The sequence below is a fragment of the Lygodium microphyllum genome, chromosome 14, assembly GCF_053477565.2.
Source record: "Lygodium microphyllum isolate KBCC chromosome 14, Lygodium_microphyllum_v1.1.10, whole genome shotgun sequence".
Lineage (NCBI taxonomy): Eukaryota > Viridiplantae > Streptophyta > Polypodiopsida > Schizaeales > Lygodiaceae > Lygodium > Lygodium microphyllum.
This window is the reverse complement of record NC_141148.1, coordinates 56,267,213-56,278,079: the sequence shown is the minus strand read 5'-3', so window position 1 is coordinate 56,278,079 and position 10,867 is coordinate 56,267,213. Positions and strand designations below refer to the sequence as shown.

Here is a 10,867-nt window from a genome sequence, read left to right as displayed (position 1 = left end):
GGACCAAAGTGAGACTATGCCTCACGAGGAGAGGGATTGACGTGTTACACTCCCCCTCATTTCTTACTCTCTATAAACCAAATGTGACATGGATATATTTCAATTTGAGTATTTTCATACAAATCATAATGCTTGAAGACCAATGCCAGAAGACTTTGAGGTTACCTAAGTGCTTTTAGAAACCGAATTCAGGATGTTCCTTGTGGGAACAACCAGAACCTTGCCCTGTGAGGTGGACTCAAGTGAGTCTAAGCGTGACAAAGTCCATGGTATTCCAAAGAATCTTGGATGGCATCACTTAGAAATCTCTCTTGATGGACCATAAAAAATCATGCCACTAAGGATTTGTTAATTGGGCATGTCACATGAGGTATTAGAGCATAAAGAAAAGTAGGCATGTTTGAAAAATATATCAACAAGAATTGATAATCTAGACTAGACTTTTGATGTCTTTCTCACCACTAATGTGGAATGAACCTTTGATAGAATGATCAAGCTTGTGAATGCTTTTTAGTATTCCAAATTATGTATATGTTGGCCATGTATTCTTCCAACTTTGATTGGAGGAGAGAAGTTATGTGCATCTTGGATTGGCTATATAATCCTTCACCACTGTATCGAGAGAGAAAATGGGTTTGGGATAGGAAATTCTACTATATTGATGCCTAGGCCTTCTCTACATTTGCACCAACTTAAAGAGTATACAAGGGATGGAAAACTTGAAGGTTGTGAAGGCTTTTATATTCTACAAGTCTAGAAGAAATCCCATCTTATTCACAAGCGATTGGCAAATTCGTTTGGACTACTACATTTACAACAAAGTAATGAGGTTACCCTAGCTTATAGAGTGATTGTGCAAGGCCGCTCTGGTCATTACAACTATTTGTGGAAGGTCTCCCTAATCCTTCCTTACAGTATAGACTCATAGATGTCCATGGCAAACCACCATCCTATTATAATATCGATATATTTGATTAACATCCCTAAATCCTTTAAGAGAAACATAACACCTTAGGCATGGAACCCTAAACATAGAAAGAGTCTACTTCTCTATAAGCCATACAGAAAAGATTTCCCCTACTTGATGTAATAAATGCACTTAGCATTATCATGGCCACCAATAAATTATCCTTTCAAAATTGTATAGTTATTGCACTAAGTTTATGCTCTTAGGCACAAATTTCTCGGAATCTTGTACTGTGAATGGTAAGTGAGAGTTGCAATTTTATAAGTAAATTTAATCATGTAAAATTTTGTCAATCCCATTGTACCATGCCTACTCTTGGCCTTATCAAAGCACAAGAGAAGAAGTTCCTTCTCAAGCAAATCAAACCATCCGAGTTTGATGGTAAAGGAAAGGATTTAGAATCAAGGCAAAAATATGGATTGAGTTAAGGGAAGGCTGCTTCATTGTCGTATGAACTATCCCTTCTAGTTAGGCTATAATTGCCAAATTAAAGTTAGTAGGAGAAGCTCACTTATGGTGAAAGTAGGAGTGCACAGTCCAAGGAGCTTCTGAGTCAGCCATCACCTAGGATAAGTTGAAGGAAGTTGTATGTAGGAGATACCTTCCACCAGCTTATTAGACCATGAAAATGAATAAATCATTCATCTTGTGCTATTTGAGCCTAAGATTAGAAGTTTATTACTCAAAGCTTGTGTCACTTCTAAAGTATGCATCATCCATGGACATCTCCCAACAAGTGTCAAATTTTTGCCATGGATTGAACTCTCCATTGTATACATGCCTTGAGGTAATGCATATGTCCTTCAAGTCACATTAATTCCAACAAGGCTAATTATCCAAGAAATTTTGCCATGGAATGAGCTCTCCATTGCATACATGCCTTGAGGTAATGCATTTGTCTGACCTTCAAGCCGCATTAATTCCAACAAGGCCAATTATCCAAGAACTTCAATCAATGCCTAGAAATTGAAGATTTTGGAGACATGGTTCCCCAAATAGAGGGCCATGCAACTTTGTCAAAAGAGCCCAAGGCCAATACCAAAGTAGCCAAAGGAAAAAGGCCAAGATGAATGTAGTTGGGAATTTTGTGCCAACATGTGGCAGTAGTGACATGCAAAGATGCTACCATTGTAATGAGCCCAACCACTTCAAGAGACACTACCCAAAGCTTAACTAGACATTTATTGAGAATAGTTTCATGGCAAAAACCAATCCAACATGGCAAGAGGCAAAGGGAAACTTGCCACTGTGACACATAAGAAGATGGAGAAAGATGAAGACACTACAATGGAGGCATAGATGAAAAGAGCAATTGTCCATGCTGCCCTCAACAAAAGGGGGAAAATCACCAATTCTCGATGATTCAAAGACCCATAAATTACCAAAGTAAAACTTTCAAAATTCTAATTAACTAAGGAAGCACTCATTCATTCATTTCACTAGAGTATGCAAGAAAGTTAAGAATATACATTGCACATGCACCCAAGCCTTTGGTGGAATTAGTTGAGGAAAAAGGAGTTATTTTTGCACAACAATTTAGTGAGGTGGAATTTAATCAAGAAGGAAATCCTTCCAATATGAGCTTCAAGGCATGAACTTCTCAGCATATGAGTACTTGTTAGGAATGGATTGGCTAATCCCTAATTATGCCCACATTCATTATGGTAAGGGTCAAATTACATTCCAAAACCTAAAAGGGAGCAAGTGACTACCCAAGGTGAGGTTGGAAAGCCTAGGATACAATTGGAAAAAGCTTCCCACATTGTTAAAGGATTAAGAAAAGGCCTTAGGCTTAATACAACTGGGTAGATTAATGAAGCGAAAGAAGAACCATCTTGGCTAAAGGAATATATAGATGTATTTCCAAAGGAGTTAAAATAACCCCCACCCCAAAGGGATGTTGACCATGAGATTAAGTGAGCACTAGGAGTTGCTTCAATAGCTAAGAGACCACACCAAATGTCCATTCGGAAGCTATCAAGTTGAAGGAGTAACTCAAGTAACTTTTGGATCAAGGGTACATCAGACCAAGTAATTTACATTGGGGAGTCCTAGTCTTATTTCAGAAGAAGACAGATGGGACCTTCTCCCTCTGCATTGACTTGTTGGGGGTAAAGGCGCCTCCGCCGTGCCGCCCCGTGTATTACTACACTGACAGTACCCGCCACTGCACACTGCAGGTGGCGGGCGCCCGTCACGTCACTTTATTCTTTATTCTTTTAGTGACAGTTTGAATAAAGGAAGGCCCGGTCACACATTGTGACTGTTGGAGTTCCCATTTCTTGTCTCTCTCTTTCTTGCTCTTGCTCTCCCGCCATAGCTCGCGTGCAAGCTTCGATCCTTCTCACCTTTCATGACTATTGTGGGTAGAACCAAGTGACAATCAAGAACAAGTACCCAATTCCAAGGATTGGTGAGCTTCTTGATCATCTTCAGGGAGTAAAAGTCTTCTCCAAGATCGATATATGATTAGGTTACTACCAAATAAGGATCCAGGAGGAAGACATTCTTGAAACTATTTTCAACACAAGTTATGGGCTCTACAAGTTTATTGTGATGTCTTTTTGGATTCACTAATGCCCTTGCAACTTTCATAGATTAATATAAGTTTTTTTTCGATCATCTCTTGATTATTTTGTCCTTGTCATCTTTGACGATATCTTAGCATACTCCATGAAGAACGACGACCATGAATTGCAACTCCTCATCGTCCTTAAAACAATGAGGACACATAAACTCTATGCCAAGAGGAAGAAATGTATATTCTTAGATTAAGTATCTTGGATTCATAGTATTCGAGGAGGGCATTGTGATCTAGTCATCACTAAACTCAAAAGCCTCAAATGGATCTCCACTCAACTAGATCTAAACATGAGATAGCATCAGTGGATAAAAGTTTTGCAAGAATATGATTTTGAAATCATGTACATGCCAGGCGGCAAAGAGAATGCAGTAGCAAATGCAGTAAGCTACAAAGTATTTCTCAATGCTCTCATCTTAGAGGAACCCTCTAAAGCAGAATCTCTAGCTGCCATGGTGTTAATGCCCAACAATTCTATCTTAGAAATGGCTAGAGAAGAAGCCATTAAAGACCCAAGATATCAAGAGATGTTAAGGGAGGTCCATGCTAAATAATAAAACCTTAAGCTTAAATTCAAGTATCAAAACTTCTCTATTGATGAAGGTACTTATCTACTTCAAGACAAGGTTGTGCATTCCATTGAGTCAAGAATTCAAGAAGAAGATACATTGGAAAGCTCACAACTCCCCATCCTCAAGACACCTTAGCTATGCCAAAACTCTCAATGCCATCAAGAAGCTATCATTGGGAGAAACTCAAGGGTTGCCAAGCAAGCTTTGGCCACTTGATATCCCTCAAATGAAATGGGAATTCATTAGTATGGCTTTTGTAGTTGGGTTACCCTCAGTTCAAGGAGGATACAACTCAATCTTAGTCATTCTAGGTATTTTGATAAAGGATTCTAGTCAATACCAATTATAAGGCTTTAAATATTGCAAGGCTCTTCATTAAGGAGATATTTAGACTTCATGGATTGCCAAAAAGGATTGTTAGGTGCGGCCATGATTCTCTGTTCACTTCTTATTTCTAGAAGAGCTTGTTTGAGGCCATTGAACACATATTTATTTTAGTACAACTTACCATTCCCAAATTGATGACCAAATAGAGCAGGCTAATCACATAATTGAAGATATACCTACAACATATTGTTGTAAAGAACCCAAGCAATGAATACAATGTTTGTCCTTGGTTGAATTTTCTTATAATGTGTCATGTCATTCGAGCATTCAAATAAATCCATTTCAAGCATTGTATAGGCAAGCTTATCTTACACTGCTCAAATTTTTTGATCCTACCATATAAAGGTGGAAGCTTCTAAAAGGGTGTTAGAAGAAATGGATGAGCAAGTTAAGGCCATCAAACAAGATACCCAAACTACCAAGGATTGGAAAAAGCATATGCTAATCTAATAATGCAATAATGGATATTCAAGGAAGGAGATATGGGTTTTATCTATATCTAGCCTAAGAAGAGTTCCTTGTCCTTGGGGCAATTCAAAAAATTGATTCCAAGGTACTGTGGGTCATATAAGGTTATGAGATGTCTTGGATCCAATGCATATAAGTCATAAATCCTTGAATTCTTGAAAGTTCATAATGTGTTTCATGTTAGCCCATTGAAAGGTTATCTAACCAATCATGAGCATGTTCTTAATGATCAAAAAGTTGTAATGTCAAGCCAAGGATTCCTTTAGTTTCAACATGATAAAATACTTGATGTAAAAAAGAGAACTTTGAGAAGTAGGACCCTTAGAGAGCACCTCATCTAGTGGAAAGATTAACCTAAAGAAGATGCCACTTGGGTTGATAAGAAAGCACATATTGATTCCACTAAGGGGACAAGGATGGAATATATTGGGAATTCTCCTCCCCCCACTACAGATAAAATGGGGCTTAGGGAAGATTAATAAAAAGAAAGAAATTAACTTTAAAAGCTTATCTTTTAAAACTTACTTATCATTGTATCATCTCACCATCTCACTACCATTCACCCTTCATTCCACTGCTATGCAATTCACCTCCTCACCACACACACCTCACTTCCCAACTCACTGCAGATCTACCCTCTTACCATGCAATTGACACACGAGCGACTTTAATATGAATGAGAGATAGGAAGAGAGGGGGGTGACCTCCCTCTCTCTAAGGCTATATAAAGGCTTAGTGCTATAAGGCACTGGCATTGATTTTTGGGGGGTAGAAATGTTGTAGTCATAGAGAGAGAGAGAGAGAGAGAGAGAGAGAGAGAGAGAGAGAGAGAGAGAGAGAGAGAGAGAGAGAGAGAGAGAGAGAGAGAGAGAGAGAGAGAGAGAGGTATAGAATATATAAATATATAGAGAGATAGAGGAAGAAGGAGAGGTGAGACTAAAGGTGCAGAGAAGTGAAGGTAAAGAAGGAGCTCTTCAATTCAAGGGGCTCTTCATGTTCGTCACAAGCTCTATCCCTCAAGAGGATCTCTTTCCATTTACTCAAGGACCTATCCTATCCATAAAGCTCCACCATCTTGTGAGTTACTATAGCATTCCCACCTTGTCCAAGTGACAACTTAAGATTGCCAAAGACAAGGAGTATCATATGAAGCATATATCACTTTGCAATGGCCTCAAAGAAATGAAAGTTAGGAACTGCAAAAAGTGCTAGAGCTAGGAGTGGAGTGGCAAGTGTCGACAATGCTTCTTGACTCCACAAAGTCAATCCTAGGTTCCTTCTTTTTAGGCTAAGTCGATAATAGGAAAATTTAGTTAGGTTTTCTATGTTGGAAAATATGCTTATTACATGAATATAGAAGGGTTTGGAAAAAGGAAAACTTAGGTTCTTTTAATGTTAGTTTGTTTTAATACTAGGTTTGTTAGAACGAAAAGATAGGATATAATTCAAACATCTTATAGAAAATATTCTTACTCTTCTATAACACATAGGTTTTGAAAATACCTAGCCTATTAGATTTCTTCACAAAAGGGATCTAGATGCTTAGATGTAATGTTTTACTTAGCATAAGGACCATTGGTGAATAATCAAATTGAGATAGATTAGGAATTAGGGACAGTATGATCACAAGACCAGTGCTAAAGGATTGATGGAAAAGACCTATTAGATATTCTTTCAAAAACACTAAGACCTAGAGAGGATTCTTCAAAAAAGATCTTGGCCAAAAACCTACAATAAGTGAATTTTGGTGAGAAGGTCTCTAAAGTTCTTCACTCATTCTCAAATATCTCTGCTAAAAGATAGATTAGCAAGTAAGATATCCTCTATCTTGGTAAGTTGAGAGCTTACTGATGCACTTGATCGATTTGAGTTTTGTTCTTATGGGTTGACATAAAAAACCCTATGATAAGTTGGTTGATTACTTTTTAATCAAGTCGATCTAAGCTAAGATTGTTGCAAGAAAAACCCTAACTATTTGGTAAAAGCAACAAATGACCTTCTAAGGGATAACAAGATGAACATAAGAGAGAACCTTAGTTCTCCAAGAGGGTTGGAATTTCAAGACTTGGAAACCCTAAGAAAAATTCAAAGGGGGACAGTGAACCCAAGGATCATTGTATGGATTGCCTACTTGGGTAAATTCCATTTTAAATCGTGTATTTAAAGATTTATTGATGTAGCATGAAATGAAATGTTTGTGTTTGTAAGATTTAGGTATTTGATTGAATCTTAACAATAACAAGTTGACATGGATTATACTAGACCTCCCCTAGGGCCATTAGCGGAAACCTTACACCGAGGGGGTTTGTTTAGCTGCATCAGACCGGTCCCGTTTGCAAGATCTCTCTGTACAGAGAAAACATTAGGTTAGGATGCAATAAGGGTACTAGGGGGGACTCATTGTAATTCCTTATGCACCTAGGACTTGCCTAACCCCTATGAGCTAGAATGGTCTTCCTAGAAGACCTTGTCGCTAGTTACGAGAGTATGAACTTAGTGGACTGTACCTTTGGATTCATCCTTATGGACAAGAAAAGATATTATAATAAGATAAATCATTGAGATGAATAAATGACTATTTGACAAGGATTGCTTTACTTGTTTGAGTGTTGTGATTTAATTTACATGAACGAATCTAGTATTTAAAGATTAATCAAGGAAGTTGCTTTTATATGTTCACATAAATGCGATAGGTAATTAGAAAACTAAAGAATGCATGTCTCAAAAGGAAAGCAAGAGGACAAAACCCTTGATGGGTTAGGTGGTCTCACTTGGCCAAGAGCTTTCTCAAAAGTTATGTTAGTTATTTAGGATATCACATGTTGATCCAATTAGGAAATCAAGTAGAATTCTGGTTTCGTGTTGTTTTAGGGGACCAAAACGAGACTATACCATGGGCAAAGGGATTGACATGCTACAATCCCCCTAATTTATTAGTCTCTTTGAACCAAGTGCAACACATGTCCACTTCGGTTAGAGTGTTTTTGTGCAAAGCATGATGCTCGAAGATCAACGCTACAAGATTGTTAGGTGACCTTAGAGCTTTTAGGGACTGGATTTAGATTGATCCTTATAAAAACAACCAAAAGATTCCCCTATGCGATGGAATCAAGTGAGTCTAGGTGACAAAGTCCATGGTATTCCAAGGAATCCTGGATGGCATTGCTTAAAAATATCTCTTGATGGGCCATTGAAAATCGTGCCATTGAGGGTTTCTCAGTTGGGCATGTCATAGTGATATTACATGTTTGCACAATGTTGGAGTACAATGCCATTTAGAAGTCCTCAAGCTATTCAAAATTCAAATGCTTTACATAGATAAAGTTGAATACTTAAAAACGAGAGAGAGAGAGAGAGAGAGAGAGAGAGAGAGAGAGAGAGAGAGAGAGAGAGCTTGGACACATGAGGTGTCTTATCTAGCCTTTCGATCAAAAAGTTGGAGGTCCCCCCCGCCCCCCCAACCCTACATTTGGCTAACATAATGTAATCTATGCTATCTGATGTACCATTTTGAAAGAGCTCGATACATAAGATCTAGCAAACTTGGAAAATAAATCACAATCTTCCATGTACTCTACCATCTCTCTCACTTAGCTTGTTAGATTGTGGATGGGTGTGTGCCCCTAACTTTGACAACCTCTTACATAAGTTTGGCATAGATATGCTCATAAAGTCCGGTAGACAACTTGACGATATAGAATTCCTCATGTGCCGAGGGTGAGAGGGTGTGCGCAGTGCACACAGGTGTGGGCTTTATCTCGCGTGGCAGGGCTCTAAGGTCTTTGTGGGCAGGCCAAAGGCAGGGAGCCACGTGGGAGGTAAAAGTGGTCACTGGGTCAGCAAGGTGGTGATAGATGATGGTCATGGGTGATGTTGATGGTAATGGTGACTCTCATTGTCATTGGTGCAGCGGTGATGTATGCCTAATGGTTTCTTGCATGGCTCCGATCACTGAACCATCAGATCGAACACTCTCTGACGGCTTGGTCGTCACGCACCATCACAGTGGCCGTTCAGACACTCGGTCTTCTTCATGGACAAAGATGACACCGATCCTTCAGGTTAGAATGACACCTTCCGAAATCGCATGGCTTTATCAGCTGTGGTAGCATTCAATGAGTGTTCTATGGCTCGTTTTATATTGAAACATTGATTTTACATCAAAGTTACAGAGTCAGTGGTCTTACATTGAAGTAAGACAAAAACAGTGGTTCTAATACGAAGAAATAGACAAGAAGCTCTCACTGAATGGCATGATTCGTCTGGCCCTACTGGCATGTCTATGCTTCTGGTCGATTATGTGAATGTATCGTGAATTGATGCAATCGGCACATCTTAGAACCTAGAGTCTCACGAAGTAATGGCGTGTGTTCTTGCAACTGTGCAGGCATAACAAATCGAATTACCTGTGATATTCGACTCCCAGACATGCCTGGCTCACATGAGGGAGGTTCCTCTGGACCATCTCCATCGACAACTGCTGTATGAATTTCTTAGCTCATGGCAGTTTCAAAAATTGTCTTTCTTAGTCACACTTTGATGCATGTGGATCAGTAAAACAGCTTCCCCTTGTAATAACACCCTATTTCAAAGCAAAGATTTTGACTCTTGGACAAGATAGATCATTGGCTTTAGAGTCAAGATAATGTGCTGATTTGTTCCTTAGATTACTGAAGTGAATGTCTACTGAAAATACATGCTCATGCAACAAACACACTATGTAGTGAATGAATATTGAGCTTCGAACTTGTGCGTCTCAAGGACCAAGGTAGAGGTAATGACCTAGAGAGTGTTGTACTTGGAATGGATCTTGAAATGCAACAAGGCAGCCTTCGATGGTTGAACACTAGCAAATGTAGTTGTGGGAGCTGGATTTGATGATGCAGACAAGTAGTGAGGAGAGAGAAATACTAAAAACGCAGGTACTTGAGGAGAGAGAAACACCAGGCGACAGCAGAAAACTGAAAACGCAAATGTTGATGTGGTCCTCCTAGTCAAGTGACAACAAAAACTGCAGGGTGACAGTGTTTGGATGGTCGCTTGCAGCAAGAAGTGGTCCACAAGTAGTTGCCAACTGTGGAGAGGGGTCATCGGGCAGCAAACGCAGCAACTGTGTGGCTGGATCAGCAAGGCGATGGTTGGAAGGTGAGAGAACAACACGATGGAGGCTGGAAATAGGCGCTAGACTGATGTAGACAGTAATGGGAAGCTTTAGATGAGATATCCACTGCGAATAGGGTGTGGGCAGTAAAGCTAGAGGGTGTGAAACTTGCAAAAACAAGATTGGTGGACTGAATGGAGGGCAACATGTCTCTTGAATCGTGCATTGTTTTAAAAGCCTCTTGAATCGTACATTGTTTTAAAAGCCTCTTGAATCGTGCACCAATTTAGGGTTTTCATTAATTAAGCATTTTGGGGCTGTTTAAGTGACTAATTCAGTATGCAATGCTTATGCTAGCTCAACACCTCCTAGTTAAGGGTCACAAATCGTAATTGCATGTGTATGCTATGGGATACCTTTCACAAGAGGCTTGATTGGCTGCGGCTAAATTGCTTTGGCATGCCATCATTGCATTTTCGTATCAAATGGGGCAATTTTGCTGGCCATTGTTTTTGTTGTGGGCAGTTGTGTCAGAAGTGGTGCAGCAATGGAAGCGTAAAGAATATGCTGAAATAAATGCTGAAACACAAGACAGAAGAAAGAATGAACACAATAGACAGATGAGAACTCAGATGTATGCTCGGGAAATGGAATCCATATCGAACACGAGACAGCAGCATACAACGGTGAGTCACTGGCTGCGTGGGCTCCTCAGCACCGGCTCCTCTCTCCCAGAAGGATCTCCACTGATGGCTGAAGTACAAAAGACTGTGGAGGAGGAGCCCTATAAA

At 39.5% G+C, this 10,867-nt stretch overlaps 1 protein-coding gene across 1 annotated transcript in view; it reads left to right on the top strand.

The window, feature by feature from the left end:
- The first annotated feature begins 8,637 nt into the window (after positions 1 to 8,637).
- Positions 8,638 to 10,867, top strand: part of LOC148025614 (uncharacterized) — an 87,576-nt gene continuing 85,346 nt past the window's right edge. The window contains exons 1-3 of the mRNA XM_087692825.1: positions 8,638 to 8,793; positions 8,886 to 9,036; positions 9,363 to 9,457. Of these exons, the coding sequence (XP_087548951.1) occupies positions 9,009 to 9,036; positions 9,363 to 9,457 (123 nt within the window). The 5' untranslated portion in view covers positions 8,638 to 8,793; positions 8,886 to 9,008. The remainder of the gene's footprint in view (positions 8,794 to 8,885; positions 9,037 to 9,362; positions 9,458 to 10,867) is intronic.